This window comes from Protopterus annectens, chromosome 15.part0 (assembly GCF_019279795.1).
Source record: "Protopterus annectens isolate FY-2018-M chromosome 15.part0, PAN1.0, whole genome shotgun sequence".
NCBI classification, from domain to species: domain Eukaryota; kingdom Metazoa; phylum Chordata; order Ceratodontiformes; family Protopteridae; genus Protopterus; species Protopterus annectens.
The window spans coordinates 391,992,807-392,018,180 of NC_056749.1; the positions used below are offsets into that span (position 1 = coordinate 391,992,807).

At 35.8% G+C, this 25,374-nt stretch overlaps 1 protein-coding gene across 1 annotated transcript in view; it reads right to left on the reverse strand.

Moving 5' to 3' along the window:
* The window catches only part of LOC122789835 (connector enhancer of kinase suppressor of ras 2-like), a 340,361-nt gene that overhangs the window by 212,337 nt on the left and 102,650 nt on the right, over positions 1-25,374 (reverse strand). The window contains exon 4 of the mRNA XM_044057273.1: positions 5,186-5,257. Within this exon, the coding sequence (XP_043913208.1) occupies positions 5,186-5,257 (72 nt within the window). The remainder of the gene's footprint in view (positions 1-5,185; positions 5,258-25,374) is intronic.

The following is a 25,374-nucleotide window of genomic DNA, read 5'->3' on the forward strand; positions in this document are numbered from 1 at the left end:
GCTTGCTCTGCTAAGTCTCTTTGAAAGCAGTTCATGTGAATGGTGCAGTTTAAAGCCCTGAGGGTAAAGGTTCTTAAACCCTACTCCCTATGCCTCCCTGTCCAGTGCCCTGGACTCCTTGTTTGGTAAGTGGACAGAGGCAGAATAATCTATCAGCTCTATCTTTCTTGCTGATGCTATGATAATGGAGTCTATAAGATGACCCTTGGGATAAAACTGTCTGTTCTTGGGAGGTCTAAATATTTTATTAGGCTTCTTGATATTGACTCAGAGGACTCTAGTTTCCATCATGTTGCCCTGGCAACCAAGTCAGCTAGGTAGCCCACAGCATGTACCACTGTAGAATTAAAGGGGTCTCACCAATAGACTTCAAAAAGGACAATTTCTCCTCTGTTTCACTAATTTTAAAATGTCACTGAAGTTGGCATACACTGGATGGGACCATGGGGGACCCTCCTGATCACCCAAGTCAGTATGTGAAATAACAGACTTCACTGGGGAGTCAATGTGCCTCCCAGAACCAGAATAAACAACAACAATAAGCAAGCTTCAGCTGGTTAGGGGCCTGGTCAATGCTATAGATGGCAAAGAATGCTAAAAGATAAAAAAAAAAATTCCTCCCACTGCCATCTGTGATATTGATTAATGATTTTCAGAACCTTTTTGTCTGAAACTATCTGTTGCCAAAATTTAAAATTGAGATTCAGACTTTCTAGAAAAAAAAGGGACCAGGGTGGGAGGGAGTCAAAAGGTCTCTTGAACAATCATTCAGACTTGTTGGACTATCCTTTGTTTTGGGAGGTTTGAGACTTATTTTTGGAAACCACTTGCCATTTCTTCTTAAATGTCTGTCTACCTGTACTTTGTTAAAACTGTTTATTCTGCTTTTTGACAAAGTTAGATGAAGAGTTAGAGAATTCCTTAGAAAATTTGGAACCGGATGTCTGAAAAATCTTAGAGATTTCCTCTTAATCAGATTACCTTCTTTTCATCACACTTTTTGATCACCTCTGCAGCAGAGGGGAGGGTAAAAATTAAATCATTATCCAAAGGGTAAATTAAAATCTAATTTTAACATCATTTGTGAGTTTCTGAGAATGCAGCCAAACAAAACTCCTTAAAACAGTACCAATGGCTATATACCTTAAAAAAGTATTAACAGAGTCATATAAACACACATACTGTAAACAATGAGTTGTGCCCTGTGCAGTAGCTGTTGTTTGTCTTTTGGCTTTTCACGGTTAGGGGTCGCCCCAGCGGAACTCTGGTCAGCTAATGATTGGCAGTTGTTTTTTATGGTGTTGAGTTGCCAGCCCGATGTCCAACCTTCAACGAAGGCATGCCCATTCAACGCATGTCTTTCGAATGCCCTCTCGACCGCGGGGAGGACATACAGACTCCACACAGAAGGCACTTCCAACCCAAGCCGAGAATCGAACGGGAGAACCTCTTGCTGTGAGGCAACAACGCTACCGAAATAAATTATTTAAAGCAGATTTTTCCTCACAAGAAGAAACTGCATATAAAACATTCATCATACGTTCACAATTAGTCATAACAACATTTAACATATGAGCTTGACAATTAAAAATTCTGAAAATAAAAGTTGTAGAAGTATACACTTTTCCCCATAACTATCAATAATTTTCCCATCCTTATCAGAAAGAGTAGGACTGGAAATAACTAAGTGTTTAGCAGCAGCAGGGTCAACTAAAGCTATAGCTGATGGTTCAGGTTTGGGAATAGTGTATACAAACTTAAAAGACTGAGTAACTTTATACATCCTAGCTGCTTTTTAAGGGCAGCTGGCTATCATAAAAATTGCAAATGGTAACACAGACATTTTCTAAACACACAGAACAGGAGGAATGGGTGTAGGTTCTGAAAATTCCTTCTGTAACAATTCAGATATTTTCTGAGGGACTGAGAAACCTCAGTGTTCTCCCACTGAAAACACTAGCACATTCTAGCAACAGTCTCAGAGAAAGATATCCCCCCACAGGGAGAATCAGAAGTTTTCCACAGAGTTTGCTTCAGAATTCTGAGGAGAAAACCCTGTATCTGTCCCTTCATCTTCTTGTTCAGATTCAGAATCTTGAATCTCTTCAGTAAAAGACGTATTCCTCTTTCTTACATAAGAAACTACTTTACAAAAAGGATCAAAAGTCTCAATTAAACCCCAAGCTTGATCCAGTAAACTACTTCTGTCTAAGGAAATATGAGAAAGAGTAGAAACGTGCTTAGTTTTCCTTCTTATTTTGACCTGAAAAATGGATCCAGCCATATTACTAATGGCAGTAAGAGCTTCCTCAGGGATGAACACAGACTCTGACACAACAAGGAAGCCTTCCATAGTCTCTCTTCCAGGACTAAGAAGAGTGGTTCTCCCTTTCCAACTGAGGGGACCCCAAGAGCAGCAGAAGAGGTGGTTAATCCCCCGGTTCATAGTCACTGCAGGTGCTGCATGAGAGGGATCCAGGTTAAAAGATGAGTGGTCTGAGGTTCATAGCCCATAGGATTACCTCGGTATCGTGCCACCAGATCTTAGTTTCCAGTGCCTCTGTCGAGTAGAGCCACTGGAGTGATCCCTGGGGTGAATTTTCTATTTCCCATCCACTCATAAAGATTTCTCTTAAAGAGGGCCAGTGAGGTGCTCTGTTTGACATGTACGGGGAGCCTATTCCATAGCATGGGCAGTCTCTGGGTTATGAACTTGTCCCTCCAGCATGTTCTGTTGATTGTGGTAATGAGGTTGAGTTCTCTGGAGCGTGTGGTGTGGAGGGATTAGGATTTCTTTAGATGTAACATTTCTAACAGAGCTGGGTCAGATGTGGCTTTGTAACTCAAGCAGAGATCACCTCTAAATAGGCGATATGAGACAGAGAATAGTTGGAGTTTTTTGAGTCTGTTCATATAGGACACCTTTTTAAGGCCTAAGATCCTGTTTGTGAGGTACTTTTGCAGCCTCTCCAGTTGTTGTATGTGTCTAGTGAGGTACAAGCCAAATGGGGCATTGTACTCGATGACTGGCCTAATGAGGGAAGAGTAGAGGGAGATAACAATTAATGGTCACAGCAGTCTCACCCACCTGTGGTTGAGGCAAATTGCAAACCTGCTACAAAGGCTGTTTGCTTAACCAACTATGTCTGGTAATTGGTTCCATGTTCAAGCTGAAAATGTTGCCTCTTTCTCAGGGAAGACAAAGAGCAAATGTCGGTAAAAAACACAACTCTTTAAAACTCACTATTTTCATAGAAAAACACAGCAAAAAGCACTTTAAAACACTTTGCCAGCCCCAAAGAAGTAAAACAAACACAATTTCTCCACAGAATAATAGTTTTCGGTTACTTTACACAACTTTAAAACTGACAGGAAAAAAGAGCACTCCCATTTAAAGGTGATACAGTCTCATGACAGTCCATTAAAACAGAAATCTCCAAGCTTCAAAATAACTTTCCTGAAGAGGAAAGTGATAAAACACAAACAATATTAAGTAAATAGAAATGTTTTCCCCAAAGGGAACTTATCCGTCCAACAAAGGAACAGCACCAAGCTGTATCAATCCTTGAAAGCCTAAGGATACTCTTCAGCAACAGTAAAGATCTGAAGGGGTTGGCACTCATACTTGTTTTTTATTCAGCTCAGTTTGAGTTGTCTGATAGTTTAAGTATGTGGGAGGTGTCCTGAAGATTTGCAACCTGGCTGGATGTTGTATCCTTGGCAGAATATGATCCCATATAGCTGAGGGTACTTCAGCAGTGATCAGTATATGCAGAACATCTGCTCCTTAATTTTTGATATGGTGTGACCTGGAATATTGGGTATCATACTGACATGGAGCCACAAAGCACAGTCATTATTAAAACATCGTTATCCCTGTACTGTTTTTAGCAAATGCGATTCAACAAAGCAACACTTTGTAAAAAGACAACTCTTTGATTAACGTATTATCTGAAGTGAAGACAAGCCAGTGATAAAGTTTGTAATGAAAACTGAAACTGGATAATTTGCTATATCTCATTTATGTATTAAATATGTACTAGATTTGCTTTTTCTGTTACTTTAAAGTTTTCAAAAGTCAACTTTTTGACAAAGATAAAATATGGCACAGCTGATTGGATGTGCTGACTTTGTTTCCATGTGAGATTGCAATATAGTAGAGATTGGGGAATTTGCCTTTTCCCCACTGTAATGCAATCTCGGAGTTGGCATATATAATTATCAGGAGATGTGGGTGGTGTAGGGGGGTTCCTTTTCAAAAACAATGGTTTTCTTTCTCTCTTTTTTATTTTCAATAGGCTGCTGATTGATAAGTTGTATTTGATCAGTCACCTTTTGATATACTGACTTTTCAGTACATGGATAGACATCCTTGGCACATATCTTTCCAAAAATGTTTTATGTTGAGTAACCAAATAAGGACAACCAAAACTGGCACAAAATATATCATTAGATATAAGAGTACATCAGCATCAATAAGGAAAGGAAGACGACCACAGCAAGTTAAAGCAGGTAGACTACATGGTGGTATGATGATTATAGAGCAGTTCACAGGCAAGGCAAAGATTGTTTTTACATAGCTAAGCAGTGTACATTATTGTAGAAACAAGAATAATTATAACAGTGAACTTTGTACCCTATATATATATTCCATGCCAAGTAGAAATACTCAAAGCATCATTAATATTTATTCTCTCCAGATGTACCCCTAATGCAGCAGAATTACTTCACTCATTACTTTTGCTTGTTCACTGTCATCACTGTTACATTTCTACATCCAGAATTACATTTATAACACATGAGCATATCAGAAATAAATGAACTATATAACTAACAATCATCAGGTGTTCTCATAATTGTAAAAACTATTACTTCCAGACTGCACTTAGAAGTACACAATACGCTGTTGCATGCCACTGATTTTGTCAGAAAGCCTTCACTTCATTAAAAAGGCACCATTTACCAGGAGTGACAGACTCCATTAAGAAGAATCTGCCATCCATGACATGCCTTGCTGACTACAGATGTATGTTAGATGTGCAACAGTTTGAAGGCTGTCACTGTGAATGCCCTGGAATGTACAAAAAATTAGAAATAAACCTACTGTTGTGGAAACCTCTTTTCTGTAAAGCATTCCCTGCATATTAATCAGCTCATCGTAAAGGCATAAAATACATAAAGTTACCTGTTCATTTCTTCTAGGCAGTCGGTGGCAAAGTAGAAGCTCTTAATTTTGGGGTGACAAGCTTTAAAAGCACTGTGGAAAAACATGCAAAAATTGATCCATTACCAAAAGTATTTTATAAAATGCACTTAATTTGCAGAATTATAATGTATTAATCTCCGAAAAGACATAACTGTATGCTGTGGTATATCAGTACAGTAAAAATAGGTGCAACATCTGAGTCCACCATAACATAATTAATCTCTTGTTAGTGATTTGTCGAATTTTAAAGATATAAAACAAGGTGTATTTCTAAATATCAGTGCCTGTCTAAGTTACAAAGCTTTGTTTCTGCACAACAAAGCCCGTGTACAGGGAAAACCCATTTTCATTTCTGTGTCTTGCACCACTGTATAAGTATTATTATTATTGTTAGTAGTTATATGAGGCTATGAATTTATTTTTCCTGTCAAGATGAGGTGTCATTTGTGCCAGGATGCTGCAGAAGACATCCGGTTTTCAGAGTTACATGCTACACACATTTAATACATTACACCAGTGTTTAAATGCTCCAGTTTCCAGAGTTGTAAAACTCATGTATGCAGTTATACAAGAGAAAAAGAGAAAATTCTGTCTCTCAAAACATGTGAACTTCCTTTTTTCTTCAAAAAAGGTATCAATACAACTTTCATCTATTTGACATCCATGTCATATTTTTTTAGATTTAAAATCATAAAACTGAATAATTCATTTGGAGATGGGAAAAAAGTCAAATTAAATAAATATACAAAATGAACATATATTTTCTTTCATGTCTTTCCTTTATGAAGCTTTTTGCAGTACAGAGCAACATGAGTAACACAGTAAATACTGCAAGACAGACGCCGACAGCTATCACATTTGTAGCCTATAAAAATCCTGTTCATACAAAAAAGTTCTGAAGCCAGCCAGAATGCACAGCTTACTAACCTGCTGCAGAATGAATAGCTGCACAGGTGAATGAACTAATTAACCTTAAAGAACCTTCAAAATACAGAATTCACTGGATTTCTTATGAAGAGATCTCCTTAACACACATACCTTAAGATTCAGTACTCTGCCACATTCTCCTGTCTTTGTTCATAAATGAAGTTCTTGGTCAGTATTAACAATCTCAGCCTGCACGCCACAGCAAGGTTGTGACGGTAAGGAAAAGACTGCATTCAGCCAGCAATTGCAGGATGTACTAGATAAAGCAGGACAATCCTAAGTTGATATTGATAATGGGTGACCTGAATGCTCATGTTGCAGACATGACATGGGTGGAGCAACAGGAATAAAGGAGAGGCCATTCTAGACTTCTCTTTGACAAATGGCTTGACTGTGATTAACACATAGTTCAGCAATAGACAGTCACAAGGTCACATAAAAGAGCGGCCAACATGTAGCTCAGGAAGACATCCTCTTAGTAAGGAAAGGACACTGAGGTTGAACCAGAGATTGCAAACCCTTTTCTAATGAAACTGTCAGTCTACAACACTAACCACTGTTGGTCGCAATCAATTGCAAGCAGTGGTCAGAGATAGCTGTCACTTCAATAGAGACTAGGCTGAAGACCTGGAAGATGACTGGAGTGAAAGCCCAAAAGTTTTTTTTTTTTCTCAATAAATTTTTTATTAAGTATATAAAGCAAGACATTTAGGAGTTTTGTACATGAATCAATAAGTTTGAATGAACATATTGCAACTCTAAAGAAAACAATCATTCATGAGAATTTACATATAATAAAGATAACAAAACATTATGAGATATATACACTATATACAAGTTAGGCTTTTTAAAAAAAATATACCATTATAAAAACAATAAAAGAATTGAAGGCATTAACAATTGATAATATTTAAAACTTTTTCTAACACTAACTTTTTTAATGACTTTTTTTTGGACTTCTAACTATATTTCTTTGAGCATCAATATATGAATATGCCATTTTCTGAAAAGACACCCAATTTAGTTTGGTTCGATCAATCCAATTTTGTGTTATGTAGAGTTTTAATAAGGAGCAAATAAATATGATGACATGAATATCTGATTTTGAAAGATGAATTAATGGAATATGAAGAATAGCAAATTCCCAGGACAATGTAGACTTATAATATCCCATTCTCTGCAGTCTAACTTTCAAAGAGGTCCATAATCTATGAGAAAAATGACAGTACCACAAGATATGAAGGAGATCTGCTTGGGGATGAAAACAGCATGAGCATGATGAGGATTTGTTTGGGTTGAATTTATTTAATTTATAAGGGGTATAATAGGCATCATTATTAATCATTAATTGTGTGTACAATAATTTTTTAAAAGGAATAAATTCCTTTGTATATCTAATGGCCATGAGTTTCTGACATTCAGATATCTGGGGATTATAATTTAACCAGACATTAGATAGAAGGGAATTGTGATCCATTATTAAGCTCTTTATTAATTTATAAGAATTTGATAGCATTTTATCTGACGAAGATAACAATCTGATAATCGTGCTGAGATTATTTAATTGTTGTTCTATAGGATCTATACACAAAAACTTATTTTTAATTGTCTCTCTTATTTGACGTAGAATTGGTGAGTAATTCCAATTAACCTTCAAGATCTTACACCAATCAGGTAAAGATAAATGAAGATGTTTCAAAACATCTCCAATTTTAAAATTTTTTTATTAGAGGATATTTTGTTAAGTTAAAAGTCTTGTTATCTAACATTATATTTGGGTTTAGATGAATTGGTTGGATAAGATGAGAGATATTATCTAGATTGCATAGTTTAAGTAAAATTTGAAAAGCTTTAATCTTTTGCTTAATGAAGATAGACTAGTTTTTAGTAGATATGATGTCCAACGAGATAAAAGGAATAGCTTCTGGATTTATATTTTTTGAAATGATGTAATTATACCATATTTTTATCCATAAAGAATGATTTATATGAGAGATTTTGTTATAATTAGATATAGTGAGAAGTTTATTAGATGAAACAATTAAGTAGTAGAGATATAGATTAGGAAGACCCAACCCAATTCTGTCCTTAGAAATTGATAGCCTGGAATAGGAAATTCTAACAGATTTGGGGAACCATAAAAATTTAGCCAACGCTTTGTTTACAGACTCAAAGAAAGATTTCGGAATTATCTGATCAGATGATGAAAAATGGTAAAGGAATTTAGGTAGAATGTTCATTTTAATTATGGCAGCCTTTGATAAAAGTGAAAGATTTAGATGTTCCCATCTACTTATATCAGATAATATTGAATTCCAAACTTTATATATATTATTTGAAAGCCCAAAAGTTCAAGGTAATAGTTAGAGGCCTAGTACCGCAGGAAGAAAAGGAAATAGGTGGAGTCAAAGAAGAATGGCAGTGTCTTAAAACAAAATCAGTCAAGACTATAGAATAGATTTTGGGTGAGCAAGGTATTAAAAAAGGTACATAAAGAAAGCTGGTGGTGGAACACAGAAGTCCAATAATTTTGGTAATGGATCAATTTTTTGCATGTTTTTCCTCAGTGCTTTTAAAGTTTGTCACCCAAAAATTAAGAGATTCTACTTTACCATTAACTACCTAGAAGAAGCCAGGTATTAAAAAAGGTACATAAAGAAAGCTGGTAGTGGAACACAGAAGTCCAATAATTTTGGTAATGGATCAATTTTTTGCATGTTTTTCCTCAGTGCTTTTAAAGTTTGTCACCCAAAAATTAAGGGATTCTACTTTACCATTAACTACCTAGAAGAAATGAACAGGTAAACTTATGTATTTTATGCCTTTGTGATAACCTTTTTAGATAAAACTAATAAGGCATACAGGTCAGGTAACAAAGTATCTAAGACAGCAGTCCCCATAACAAAAAGCAAAGGCAACAGAAGCACTCTTACAGCTACTGGAGATTGACTCAGCAGATGGCACAAAGAAAAGATCAGGTTGCAAGGCAGAGAGAGAGTGATAAAGAAGACAGTTATCAGATACCATTCATCATGGATGCCAGGAGCAACCTGCTCACAAGGCCATAGGACATCAAACACAGATGGAAGAAGTACTTCCAGCAGCTTCTGAATGAAGAATACCTCTGAGAAGCTATACTGCCGTAGAAACAGCATATAGTGACAGAGGAAGAAGAGCCCACCCTAGATGTAGTAAGAACAACACTTAGGAAAATAAAATCAGGGAAAGCAACAGCCTCAGATGATGTCATGGCATATATGGTTGAGACATTGGGTGAGTTTGGAGAGAAATGGCTCCAGGGGGTACTCAAAGCAGTAAGGAGAAGAAAGTGTATCCCAGATGACTGGAAAATAAGCATTCTAGTGCCAATTGACAAGAACAAAGGGGACATTCACAACTGTGGGCAGTTTAGACATTTCAAAATCCTGTCACATTGCATGAAAATGCTTGAAAATGTGACTAAAAATGAATGCCCAGTCAGTAGAAAGTAAGACAGGAGGAGAGCAGTTTGGATGCAAACAGAGTACAGACAAGACTGTCGTAATGACAACAAATGGGGGAAATCATACAAGTTCATAAAATCTGAAAACTGAGATGTTAGGAAAAATAGTGGAAAAGGTTGACAACTTAAAGTACCTTGAAGGGGAGGTTGAGGAAAAGGGAAGGCTGAATGAAAAACACAAAACTAGAATCAGATTGGCTATAGCCAACCTACACAAAGTGTCAGGGGTAGTATGTGACAGAAGAATGACAAAGAAACTGAAAGGCAAGGTATACGAAACAGTGATGCAACCAGTACTTCTGCATGGCACAGAAGCCTGGGAAATAAGGCAGAGAGGATTGAGGAAACTAGAGGTGATGGAGATAAGTGTCAGACAGGTTGCAGGATGCACCTTGTGGGATAGATGAAGGAATGATGATGATGTTACAGCAGAAGCCAATGCATCTCCAACTATAGAAAAGGTCAGACAGAACAGATTATGGTGCTATGTGCACATTTGCAAGATAGAAGAGGATAATCTGGTGAAGAAGACTTGGGAGAGACAGGGAGAAGGCAAGAGGAAATGAGGATGTTCAGCAATAAGATGGATGGACTGTGTGAGATAAGACCTGTGACAGCCAGTCTTGATTCATGAAGAAGGGAAATGAGTGCTACTGAATCAAGCGAGGATGCAACAGTGGATGTGCCACCCTGACCCCATTTAGAAAAATGGGAAAAAAAGGGTTTGATGATGATGATGGTAAAATGATTTTCTTATATTCTTATCATCAATAACCATATATGCAGGTATCATGTTACTTCATATGTCAAAAGCTTCTATCATGGAAATTCAAAAACAGCTGCAAACAATTATAACCTCCTTTGTTACTAGCTCTTTAACATACATATGACACTCCCTATCAGTAAAATTGACACTGTACTGTGAGGTATATCTTACAGATTACCAAAGAAACATTCTCCGTAACAATATCAGTCCAACATAGCAGTAATATAGCTCAGCTATGACAGTAGAAATACATGGACGTCCTCTTGTTAGCTCCTAACCTCTCATTTAAAGTCCATTTTGAACTAATAACAGTAAAAGTGAACAAATAACTAAAGGTTTTGCTCTGCTTCTATCTATCTCAGCCCTCAATCAAAGTATGATCTGACTATTAATATAAACTGTACTATTAAAATGTTGAAATTCACATGGTAGACGTTCATAACATCGAAAGTCATTACACCGAATGTTCAAAATACTGAAAAAAATGTCTACATTTAAATGGTCGAAAAACACCTGCAAACTAACACTAGTGTTTTTGCAGGGGGGCTGTGCCACCCCCCACACCTCCTGCTACTTATATATTACAACTCCGAGATTGCACAACAGTGCAGACAAGGGAAAATCCTTGCCCTGTTTGCAACATAATGTCAACAGGTAATATGCATGCACTTCCTGTCGACCAAATGTACTACTTATTATTCATGTGTCGATCATATGAACGTTAGACCAAATTAATTTCAACATTTTGATAGTAAACCATTAATATACTCATCCCTATTCCCTCAGTGATGCACTTTTCCAATTATATTATTGATTTGATAGTTGAGATAGATTTGTTTGGGCTTATTTTAGATGCAATTTGTTTGAAGGTTAGAAAAGCAGGTGCAGGTGCCTTCTTTTTTATGAAGCAAAGTGTATTGAGATTTTTAACACTGGTAGTATAGAAGAAAATATCAAAACATTGAAATACATTTGATAATATGTAAATAAGACAACAAAAGGCAGTACAGACAACAAACAATAATGCAATATTTAGTTTGGCACTTTTAGAACAAATATATAACATTTGATTGAATAACACCCACATCTTACAAAACACAATAAACCATATCTGTAGGTTTATAAAACTTGCTTCTAGAACTGAAGACCACTGCAACACTCTCAATACATTCCAGATAAAGCAAAATTATTCCTCTCAACTGTCCTGGATTTTTCAGAAAGCCCAGATTTCTTCCGCATTTTCTTGGTGTGTTTTTCAAAACAATTGAGACATTCTAGCAAATTATGGAGAAATGAAATTTCTAAATAATGACAGAAATTTGAGATTCAAATTTCATAACTTCCATAAGAATGCATGCTAATTCAGCATTTGCTATTCTACCAGATAAGTTTATATAAGTAAAATTTAAAAGCTGTCTTTGGTTTTTGGGCCTTTAAACCCCCCCATTAATTTTGGCTTTGTCCAGCATTCTTGTGGTAAGTGTTTGAGAGGTATGTTCCACTTCACCCTTATGCTACTGAATAATAACTACTGTCATTCTATTGCCAAAAAGCTATCTATTAAATCTTGCTCATACTGTATTAGAACACAAAATGATAATGCTCTTGCAAATGATAAAAGCACTGTACTAAAATGGTTCCAACCAACAGTAACCATCTTCCTATAGATATGGGAAAAAAATCAACATAACCCATTTGTAAGCAAAACTGTTACAGAAACTAAAAGAAGAATGCATCTGTGACTGGAATACATTTTTAATCAAATTATATCAGCTTCTGGTAGGAAATTTAAATATTACAACTGATAATCTTCTTTTGTCCCTTTCAAATTTCTACTGACAAAAGAGAAAATGTAAATCCATTTCTGAAAAGCCCAGAAGACTGCAAGCCACGTACATCAGACGAAGGCTTGGAAACTACATGTCACCTCTGTTACTTCATTAAATTTAAATTGTATTTTGAAGGTAAGTTTCTACTCTTCTCTGTAGATAAGCCTAACGGTGGTATTCATAGTCACTACATGAATGTGTTAAGGCTATCTGAACTGTCCGCGAATGAGAGCAGCAAGCTGCAATTCATAGAGGCCACTTACACTATCCTGTGGCGACCCCTTACCGGGAAAAAGCCGAAAGACAAACAACAACAACAACAACACTGTCATGTCATGTCTGTGAATAATTATAAGCAAATGAATTCATAATGAGATGCAAATGAGAAATGATGTAAAACTGCACATGGTAATGAAGCCTTCTCCTGCCTACTTGTGATTCGTAGTCAAATTTTCTCACTTTTCTGCATGATCAAGAGATTTGTTATAAAAGACAGAGTCGCACCTTTTCCATCTGCTTTGCAGTCTGTGATGATGCTGTCACTTGCTGCTAGCCTTGGCATTTCTCAATGTGAGTTGCTTGTCTTGGCTTCACCAAAACCACTTGCACTCAACAGCACTCACTGGCCAAGAAGGAGGAGATACAGGCAAAGGTTAGCACACTATAATTCTGACAATCAGAAGATACTTCTGATAGGTTCAGAGTGGACAGGAATATTGTAAGGGTCTTAGTGAGTATGTATGGTTCTCATAGAGGACTGGGAGATGTGTGGCCTTCCTATCCCTGTCAATACTAAGATATGTATAGCCCTAACTATACTTGCCACTGGGACCTTCCAGAGACAAACTGGAGACACTCTGGATATCTTACAGGCTTCTGCCTCAAGGATACTTCAGCAGTTCCTGGCTGTACGCTTAGCACGTAAGGATCAGTACATCAATTTCTTGTTGTTACCTCAGGACTGAGCACAGACTATGAGTGTCTTTTATGGAGTGATGTGTTTTCCTGATGTACTTGGTACAATAGATTGCACCCATGTCACAATTAGAGCCCCATCTGGTTCACAGATGCAGTGACCACTGTAGGAAGGTCTGCCATTCCATATGTTGTCAGGTATTGTGTGATGTATGGGGGGGTTGTATCACCAATGTCTCTGCCTAGCATCCTGGAAGTGCACGTGATTCCCATATATGGAACAACAACTCACTTTACTGCCTCTTTCTGCATGGTGGGATGCCCAGTGGTCATCTTGTTGATAAGGAGAAAAATGTTTTTGTTTATTTTTTTATCTTATTTCAATGGTTAGTCATAGTAAAATGCATTGCTGAATACTAAACCTCATTTTTTTATTTGTTTTGTATCCTTCCTTTTCTCTCTGTTTTTTTCCAGGTAATTTTGGATACACTTTGCAGCCATTGCTCAATGAGGAGTCCAAGTGGAGCTGCAGACAACACCTACAGCACAGCTTTTCTTTAGTGCCAATGTTTTGCTATTTGTTGGTGTATTAGGCCTACAGGTAACTCTGAAACAAATCTCTTTATTTTTCAGTAAGAGCTTTTTCACTTCTTGCTTCTGGGCCTTGAGTGATGTTTAACCTATTGAACAGGGCTAGAATCCCCTAATATCATATTATTAGTATCAGTGTCGGCTCCTACGCTGACTAAGAAGCTTTCTTGCTTGCTCTAAGGTTTTCACATATTTATGGCTTAGATTTGTAATTCTTTTCATTTTTATATTTCAGATCTCTTCACTCATTTTACTACCACCTCTGTGGGCCCTTGCCATCTAGCTAAATATTATTTTCAGCAGAGGGAAGTAATACTAATACTTTGGCCCTTACTTTAAACTCAGTAAATGCTTAATATATATCATCTTCTGCATCTCTTGTGCTCTTTGCATGTGTTCTTTAACTACTTGCGTAACAATGTTTAACCTACACTGCAAGTTTGTGAAGTGTACCATCAAGCTTCTGAATGGAGTTTTCTTCCCCCTCGTCTGCCTTGTTATGCTCAGCAAAGGATATCTACTTCACAATAACTCAAATGGAGTAAGTGTGGTTGAAGCTTGGGGCACCGCACCTCTCTTACAACAAAAAGGTGGTAGAAAAGTACCTGATCCTAGTTCTTATCATCTTGATTTTGGCCTTCTTTAGCATGGACTTCAGAGTTGTAATAAATCACTCCATTAACTCATCAGCTTGAGGGTGGCACACTGATGTTTTTAACCATTTTAATTTAAAATACTGGCAAGTTGGTGCATTACCCTGGGAATAAATGGGATTCCCTTGTCTATTCTTGTGGAATCCCTACACCGAAGAAAAGTAACACCAGTTCTGTGAATAATCACTTAGCATTGGCTTTTCACAAGGGTACTGCTTCAAGCAACATAGTGGCATAATCAATAATAACTAGAATGCTATGGTTGCCATTACGAGATTTTATCAATGGACCTAAGTGCTCCATGTTTATATGACTGACTGAGACTTCAGTAATAGCATTCCTATTATGAGGTGCCCCTTTTTCCCACATTTAAAATATACTGCTGCAGTTACTGATAGCTTTTTAGCAAATTCACAGACATCTGTACATTCTTAATTGTAGGTTTAGGGTTCTCAATTTCAAACAGTGCTTCATTAGCTAGTAACCTTTCTTTTAGTACAACCAGGTCATCAGTTCTCTTAGGCTCATTCTGAATCTATATACATCAGTTACTTGGAAGTATCCTTTTCAATACATTAACTGCTAAAATATCTATCATTTTACTTTTACTACTCACTTCTGGTTTTAACGATACCCAAAGAAATCATTTGATATTTGCAGGAAAGCAAAATACAGTTTGATAAAGCTGATTTAGGAGAGACAGGAAGTCAAGAGAAGAGGACATCCAGCTATAAGATGGATGGAAACTTTGAGAGAAGACTTGAGGACAGTTGGAATGACTGCCAAAGAATGTAGGATAATGGCTATTAATAGAGAGAATTGACAACAGCTGACATGTTACCCTGACCTCAGTCAAAAATGGGAAAAAGAGGGTTCAGAATGGTTTCAAAGTCCCTCGCTATGAGAGGCATACCCCTCTGATACTGATTGCTTCCAGTCCTCCTTTTAACAGTACTTCTCCAGATGATTTTCATTGCTGCACTATACAGACTTTATATAGTATCATCAAATGTCATTTTTAGTAATAGCATATGTACAGCACTTTTAGATATCAAACTACTGAGCCACCACCCATCTATCTATCTATCTATCTATCTATCTATCTATCTATCTATCTATCTATCTATCTATCTATTAATCTATCTATTAATCTATCTATCCATGGATCTGAAGTATGCATATGTACTTGCCTCAGTGACCAGTTTGAGCTGAAAGTGGTTCCACAGATCAACCGACCTACCTAGTTAACAAAGATAAAACAAACTGCTGCTCAAAGCAAGTGATAACACTGTTATGAAACAAGTTTTTACTCTTGTGGAACATATGATTTCAGTAATACTTCACTGAAGAATTCCACAGATCAGAATTTCTCATGATCTATTAAATCTTAAATATATATATATATATATATATATATATATATATATATAAAGAGAGAGAGAGAGAGATGTGTGTGTGCGTGTATGTATATATGTATGTGTGATAAAGGAAATATCTTCTTTACTAGTATGTGGCAAAACTGGTAACCATTTCAAATGTTGAGAGCTGCTTCAAGTCATTTCTGAAATATGTAGTTAGAATGCCTGTTATTCTAGCAACTTTTTAATTGTATTAGAGCAATATGTAAACTCTGTCCCTATTTTTGGGTCTTTTCCCCTCATTTTGTAGGAGTTTGTCCAGATTTCTAGTACTAAGAGATTAAAAGGTATGCCTGTAAGGTAAACATCTTAACCTTTATGCCAACTCCCAACCCGAAAGGTGAGAATCAAACCCTGAACCTTGTGTCTCTGAGGTAAACTCCTTAACCATATAGTTCTTGCTTTACTAATTTAGTTATATTTTAATTACTGTAATTTTTAGTTAGCTTACACAGGTACAATCACTGATACTATTTTCTAAGTAGCTATTTGTGATCAGCATTTTATTTAATATTTTAGCCTTTTAATATTTTTCATTTAAAAACTTAATATATTTTATTTTTGGTGGGGAATATCAATGTGGGCAGTGTTTTTTTTGAGAATATGTGTATATTTCATATGAGGGGTGTGTGAAGTTACTTTTTTATATTGAGATGAATAAGAAGTACAGTCTATATTTTAATTTTTCAATAGCTTGGTATAGTTTCATCCTATACGTACAGATTGTGGTGTGGAAATTATTTTATGTGGGATAGTGTGTTTTGAGATTGTTTTAATCCCTTTGCTTTGCTTGTGTAGTGTATCAATTTTTACTTATGTTTTAGATGCCATTTTACGAAATGTGACATGTTTAGTGAATTTAGAAGATTTGATGATGCCTCAACAACATAGACAAATTTGTGATAAGGCATTAAGAGCCAGACGAATTTCTGAGGACACAGAAAGTGAAGGTACTCACAAGATATCTATATATGTACATTTATCATACCCTGTGTCTGTTGTCTGCTATTGGGATAAATACTTGCACATACCTGGACAAACACAAAAAATTCATAACCTCTGGAGGGGCAAAAACCCAGAAAAAGAGTAATTTTATTTTTCCTTCTTTTGCCTCACTCTTTTAAATGAGTAAATGGTTTCCTTTTCAATGTTACTTGTCACATTAGTGATGCCTTTCCACAAACAGGAAACACTGCACTTAATGTAACAGTTAAGCAAATGAATATACAAAACTGTCCCAAAATGATTGACAAAATTAAATATATATTCCTAGACTAGAGTGAACAGAAGGTTTGTGAGGTTATAGAATAAGTGTTCTCCCAGAACTTTTTAGAAGGCTGTGTTAATATCATCTAAATTTACCGAATATCTCAAGCAGCTGTATGAATAATGAATAGTCAAATATATATTTAAATAAAGATTTAAAAAATAGAAAGGATGACGTTAGTTTTCTACAACAATAGTACCTTTCCGGTATTTCTCAGTAATCTGTGGCATACAGTTTTAAACAGGAACACACTATACGGATTAGTGATCTATCTCTCTCTCTCTCTATCTAATGTGATAATCACATCATATAGTGAACATTGCAAAGACTGAACAAAACAAGGAGTGATCAATTTAGATTGAATCTAAAATGATAAATAATAAGAAAAACAAGAATATTTTTGCATGGGGGGCAAATATCCAGACCCACTATAATGCAGTTTCACACAGAAAGCAGTCACCAGGTTGAAATACAACTAAAAATGAACCTTCGCTCTTCTGAGTTTTCATTATAAAAATGAACCATAAAAACTATTTACTCATATGAGCTTTCACTCTTATGGATGCTAACGATATATATATATATATATATATATATATATATATATATATATGTGTGTGTGTGTGTGTGTGTGTGTGTGTATGTGTAAAATTTCAGAATGCTCTGAAAGTAATTTGTGGTAGTCTCTGATAGTAATTTGTGGTAGTCTGAGTTTTGTGATTAGTCAATGATTTTTTGAAGTTACAGAGCGTATATATTTTCATAAGTGGAAGGATACACATAAAGTGTTCTTCTACAATCTGCAGTAGTCTATGGTATATAATATACAATCAGTTTCAACCACTGTTTTTTTTATTTGATAATATTTATTTCCCAACTGAAAAAATTGCATTTTCTAATACTACAGAATAAATGTCTTATGAGTAATTTACAGAAGGGTGTGTTATGACAGCTTCTTTCATTATATCTCTTAGTCAAGTTCATCATATCATAACATAGTATAGCATAATTAATTATCTGTCAGAATAAGAAGACGTCAGTGAGGTTTTACATTTTCTGTCCTATAGAATACTATAAACCATATTTCCTCTAAAATTATACAGTAGTAGTTTAAACTTCTCAATGGTTGGAATATATTGGATCGCATTAGACAAATAGTTCCATTCCTGGATTGCTTTAACACTAAGTTACATTTATTTTTTCTTGGTGCTAAAGTTTCTTAGCCTGAAATAATATACTCCTCCATGTACACACTGACTCCATGCTACAACCTATTTAAGGCTATACATTCAAAACTAAATTTGTCCATAATCCTTTAAATGCTAATATTAAATCTCCCTCTTATATGTATTTGTAAATATATGTATTTGACAATCAGGAAACCTGTCACTGAATGAATCTATGATAAATAATACTGGAAAGAAAGGCTACTGGTTGTACAGTATAACTGCCCCAGAGTAATGTTTAGAAGTTTGTGTTATATCCTCTACAGTCATCAGGCACTGGCTCTCTCTAAAATTAAGTCAGTGGAGAAAAATAAAGCCAATTCCTCTACTGGGAAGAATTTGTCTTTTGAAAAAGAAAACACCAAGTTCATTAAAAATGGTGGTTAAGTCTAAGTAATAGGTTTGTAGTTTTGGACTTTTTTATAAAAAGTCCAACACTTCTGATGATTTAAAGACATGCCATGTGTACTGAGACATAATGGCAAGGTTAGCTAGGTACCTAAACTTGTGGGCAACTTATTCTTATAACATAAAGATACCACATAGGAGAATTCCTTCCACTGCCTTAGCTCTCTTAGAGCATAATCCTGGTAGAGATGCAACAGAGCATAAGCCATCAAAAAAGACCTCACAGAATTTAGAATCCTGTCTTTATCTGTATAATCTAGAGGCTGAACTATTTATAGCTCTAGGTGGACTGCCTCCATGATTTGATGGTCTGTGTGATCCATGTGTCCTTTCTAGAAGTTCTAGAAGACATGATCCAGGTTGAAAGCCAAGGTTAAATAGTTTGTCAGGTACTGAGACAAACTTGGTGGATTTCTGTCTTCCAGGAGCTCACCTAAATGTAAATTGTTTCACCACAGACAGTTTTCAAGGTCTTTTCATTTTTCACAAAGTTTACTTTTCTTTAGTTACAGAATGTTGTTGCAGCCATATATTCTGAGCTAATGGAAAACTCAGTCACAAGATTTTCCTTGTGTAGCTTTCCAATGCCTGCTGGTGCAAGCTTGAGTACTTTCATAAAGCAGCAATTTCTTTTAGGAGTTTAGAAACTAGTGGATTATCAGATTTACTGTCTATATGATTGGTGCACACAGCTCCTTGCTGTCCATTATTGCTAACACCTTCCACTATGATGAGAAGACAACAAACTTAAATGAATTGTTACAGGTGAATTTTGAAATGAGCAGGAGGCACAAATAAATACTTAGCAGCAAGGGAGGGTACCAGCACTAATAAATACTTAAGCAGGGCAATTATGGATGATAAAACTTACATTGTACAGAACCCCTTGAAGACATATCTCACTTCATTCTCTCAAGCTCCACCCCCACCCAGCAAGTTCCACTCTCTAGCTTTTGACTTTTTCTGATGGGTAACTCTGTCTAAATAACTAAAATGTTTTATGAATATATCCCATCAGATGGGGTCTTAGGTTTAATTTACTTGAGATCTGCTGCTAGTTTTTATTAATTTATTTATTGCATCTTCAGAGATTCTTTCTTGAGTTGCTGGGATGTTTTTTTTTTTAATGCTGTCTATAGTGTACATTTGTTTCTGTTTATAGAAGTTCATTTAGGGTTTTGTAACCTGAAAGTGAACATGGATGGGAAGAGACAGAGCCTGTTTTTTTCCATACCTTTTAATTGGTCTTTTTATATTTTTGTTTAATGTCATTGTGGTATCTAAGGAATTAGGAGGCTAGGTTGAAGTAGATCATTAACTGGGAGATTTTTTTTTGCCCTTAGGGTCTAGAACAACATATGTTATAAATCTCTCCTGTAATTTACAGCTTGTAGTCCAGGAAAGTATTTACCAAAAGGAATCTCTTGCAAGACATTGTCTTTTGATGGATTTCATGGGCTATGCTTTCAAGATAGATGCTAGAAGGTTCAGCTAATTGAAATGTGTACAAACAGACATATTTTTTCATTTTTTTAATTAGCTGTGTTTAGAAATGGTGTCAGTTATTCAAACTGAAAAACAAACAAGATTAAACGCTATGCTGAAGTCCTGTTGTACCAAAAGAATAAGTCCAAAACGAAAAGAAGATAGCAGGACACTGCCAAGACAAATTAGTTAAAAACACCTTTTATTCCTTAAAAGTTAGCGCTTTCAGGATAACCCTTCTTCAGACAAGATAAAAACTGTGCATACAGCCATATTTAAAATACAATCCACCCAATCATTTACTCACAAAAACCCGCCTATTTTCTAGCACGGGTTTGATAGGTAATACATCATTAAGGCCTGGGGGTCTATGTGCTCTTAAATCAACAATCCACTTGGACTCTGCCAAAGCTGTTCTATGCTGGATATCACCCCCCCCTATCATTAACTTTCATGTTCACTATGCATCTAAATTTAAAAGTGTGTGTAGGATGTTCTTTTATGTGCCTATATAGTGCATTACTTAAATCACAGGTTCTGATGCTGCTAAGGTGTTGCAAGATTCTGATTTTAAACATGTTATTAGTCATGCCTATATAGAAACACGCACATTCCTCACAATTGGCCATGCCTTGCAATTTCCACATGTATGTACATTAACAGTGATATAGATTTTAAACATCCAGATATAGCCAAAGTTTTTAATTTTAAGGGGAGGGCGACCTGCAGGACGCAACATGTGGTATACATGGCCAATTGTGAGGAATGTGCGTGTTTCTATATAGGCATGACTAATAACATGTTTAAAATCAGAATCTTGCAACACCTTAGCAGCATCAGAACCTGTGATTTAAGTAATGCACTATATAGGCACATAAAAGAACATCCCACACACACTTTTAAATTTAGATGCATAATGAACATGAAAGTTAATGATAGGGGGGGTGATATCCAGCATAGAACAGCTTTGGCAGAGTCCAAGTGGATTGTTGATTTAAGAGCACATAGACCCCCAGGCCTTAATGATGTATTACCTATCAAACCCGTGCTAGAAAATAGGCGGGTTTTTGTGAGTAAATGATTGGGTGGATTGTATTTTAAATATGGCTGTATGCACAGTTTTTATCTTGTCTGAAGAAGGGTTATCCCGAAAGCGCTAACTTTTAAGGAATAAAAGGTGTTTTTAACTAATTTGTCTTGGCAGTGTCCTGCTATCTTCAGTTATTCAAACTGAGGAGAAGGGATGGATAAAATACATAATACGCATGCATTTATGCTTGCAGTATTTTACTACTGTGACTTTACTTTATATATACATTTGTTTTGGATTTACTGTACAGGGTTTACATGGACAATTCTTTCCTGAAAAAGAACTTGTATTTATCAAAAGATTTTTTTAAATATTTAGTCATTTCATCATAATTTACTGTAGATCACCATGAAACCAAACTTCATTTCACAGTCTTGATGGATTATTTTAATAACCATTATTAAAAAATAACCAATAGCTTAATTTTTTTGTTTGAATTAGTGACAATTAAACATATGGTACAGATTTCATAAGCATACTGAATTTATTGTATACATACACATTTTCTTCCTTGCAAGTTAGTAATCACATTATTGAATACAATACAGTGAACTGGATAACAGTTATTTCAATGAAAGTTGCTAAAATTCTTCAAGGCAAGCTAAAACAACACATACATAATGCAGCACTAAAAATCTCACATGTAATATCACTAACTGCAGCATTATGAGATTTGACAAAAATTATGTATATTATGATTACAAAATTATTGGTCAAGTCATAAAAAGATAACATCAATGTCACTAAGTATCTATGGATAGTGGTAGGCACAACTACGAAAGTCAGAAAAGCATATTCTGAAGGACACCTACCTATAAAGACATGTTTAGTCAGTCCAGTGAGATCACTGTATGACAGCACCAGAATTATCTGATGTTTTATTGACGACAGCCCTAACTGATTATGGCTTATAAAATCCTTTACAATCCAGACAATACTCCTGCACTTAAAAACATTATCACCCCCTATAACAATCCCAGGCCTCTTCGATCTTCTAACAGACTACTAGTTCAATCTATCAAAATTAATAACTCAGCCGGTGACTCTCTCTTTGCCAACTCTGCAGGTAGATCCTGGAACTCACTGCCAGCTGATATTACTTTACTTACCATCCTAAGTCAATTTAAGGTAAGTCTCATACAATATTTGACACTAAACTGACTATGTCAATGTACCAAACCCGAGTAACTCTACTCTAGTATGAGTTAAAACTGTAATTTAGCTTAGTTGTGTTTCTTAAACTGGACCTACCCCTGATATTATCTCTAAACTTTGGAATTTGTACAACTTGTTAAAGCATGTAACCACTGTATATACCGTATCTGTAACCTTAATTGTTATCTTGCAATCTTAATTGTTTTCTTTGGAGCTTTTCTCCCCTGGACTCTGCTGAAAACGGACATGTATTCAGTTTGACTACCCCAGTCAACATATGTAAAATAAATAAATAAATAAATAAAATATTATTGTCCTTGAAAAATTCATCTCAAATGACTTGAAAAGGTACAATGATTCCTTCCTAGTAAAATCCCAGTAAGTAAGTTTGAGAAAATATTATTTAGAAAGCTTCAGGAAATGCAATTATTTTCTATTGCACAGTTAACTTAGAGGACATCTCATCTGATTTATAAGGTAAAGTCTGATAAGGTTATACTGAGAAGACTACGTCTGAAATGTACAAGTGGGGAAGTTATACCAGACTGCTTATTTTTGCCACAAGCTACAATTTAATTAAACTTTTTTTCCCTGTGGCAGCAAGGATCCCTTTGAGTTCTAACTTTTAAATCCTGTGGACAATGTAGAAAATGGAAAAGGGGGGTTGATGATTGATGATGAGTCACTTGGGTTTTTACTCTGCTAGGTTGGGGTTACCAGTGCTTCCCTAAAACTAGCAAAGACAGTCTTTTGCAGTAGTTGAGAGACCTATGAGCTGTGTCTGTTGCTTTCAGAGCTATCTTGACAGGTTGAGTCCCTACGTTCCTTGCCCATGTCAGATACATTTGTCCAAAGGAATGGCATGCAATGGACTGTGCAAGTAATGTAAATATCTTCATGTCTGACATGATCCTAGCTCACCACTACCAACACCATTGAAGATAGCACCTCCATGCAATCCATACTCTTCCCAGAAATTCTATCACTGGAGAGTAATTTATTTTATTTATTTATTTACTTATTTTACATTTGTTAACTGGATTAGTCTGACTGAGCTTTTGGCTCATTTTCAGCAGAGACCCAGGGAGAAAAGCTCCTCAAGGAAAAGAATTTTACAAAAATAATTTACAATCAGCAAAAGAAAACTTTTTACAATATCATTTTAAATGCACAGTACAAAATAATTTATAATCAGCAAAAGATTATGAAACCGGTTGTATATAATTTTATATGAATAGTACCTAGTTGTTTTAGGATTTAGAAAGCAAATATACAAATGGTTATTTGAAGATATGAAGGAAATAAAGTAGAGGCGATCTATTAGACAAACTTGATAAAGTTATTATATTGGGAATGTTCCATGTGCTTCTTCAGAACAGGGGTGAGCAGGCTTAACTCTTGCCATTCATTTCCTTAACCAAACCTGGAGATACCACGAGCTACACTTTTAATCAAACCCATGTCATCTGGATCATAGTCAGAGCTATGTACTTCACTTCCAGTGAAACTGGTAGCTACCACCAGACTGCTGAACCTAGCAGAAAATTATAAATATTAATGACAGAAAAACTTCAGAAATCCACTATGTAGTACCTTCAAAGATTATGGAAGATTTTCCATATCCTCAGAACTGCCATTTGCTCAGTTTCTATAAAAAATATTTTGATCCATATATTGGAAGCTGAAATGCCAAAATGAGGTTACACCAGTTGATCTTTTTGAAGGCTTGTAGGTTATAAGCTTGATGACTGAACATGTGTACGATTACCTGTGATTCTGTAGCTAAAATTGTCAAGGCCAACTGAACTATTATTTGCTATTGTTCTGTTTCCCTTGTCAATTACTGATCATTCTTGCTTGTGCACTAAAGTTTTGTAAGTGTATATGGTAATAAGCTGACAGATTCTCATTGTCACAGACAACATAAGAAGAATAACCTAATGCATGTCATGTTAAACCAGCTGCCTCCATAAATGCCTTTTATTGAAATGCAGACGTGTTTGAACAGATTTATGGTCCAGTCAGTTTTTAAGAACTATGTCAGAATTTACATACTTAGTAAATGAACTATTAATATGCAACACTAAAAAATAATTCTGTTTTACAATATGTCGAGTGACAATTCAACACTTAGTACTAGAAAATGTAAACAGTGTTTATTTCTCTATCTATCTTATATATAGATTCTATTCATTTGGTTGATAATGGTGTAGAACAACTTGTGTATTGTTGACTCACTTTAGTTGATGCTGTTTGTGGTTGACATTTGTGTGATAAAGTAAAATCCAAGGGGAAGGGAAATATGACCTTTTCCCATGGGATTGTACAATCTTGGAGTTAGTGTGCTTAATTAGCAGGGGATGCCAGGGTGCAGGGGTCTAGCCACCTGCAAAAACACTGTTTTTTTGGATGCATGTCCTAAGGAGTAGGCTCAGAGCAGGCACAGAAGATGTTGATATTTTTCAATGTGACATTACAGTGTCAATTTTCATCCCATCGATGTAATGCTGAATTGCCTATTCCTACTAAAGTCACACACACACACACACACACACACACACACACACACACACACACACACACACACACACACACACACACACACACACACATATGACTACAGATCAGTCGTCTATTGTGTGTATACATATGGGTCCATGTAACTTTGTCAAATGGCACTTTGGTTGACTAAACAGATGGCCAAGAGGCATGCAAGACTGACAATCTCTGGGTAGGGGACTATATCTTTTTCCCCTGAGGACTGCGAGATCTCAGAGTTAGAATATATAATTAGCAGAGGGTGTGGGAGGCATGCCACCCTGCAAAAAATGATGCTTTCTTTGTGTTTAAGTTTTGCATGCACTGAGATTAATTTTCAGCACATGCATAGTAGTGTGTTGATGCGCATAATGTCAATCAGTTTGTTTCAACATTAT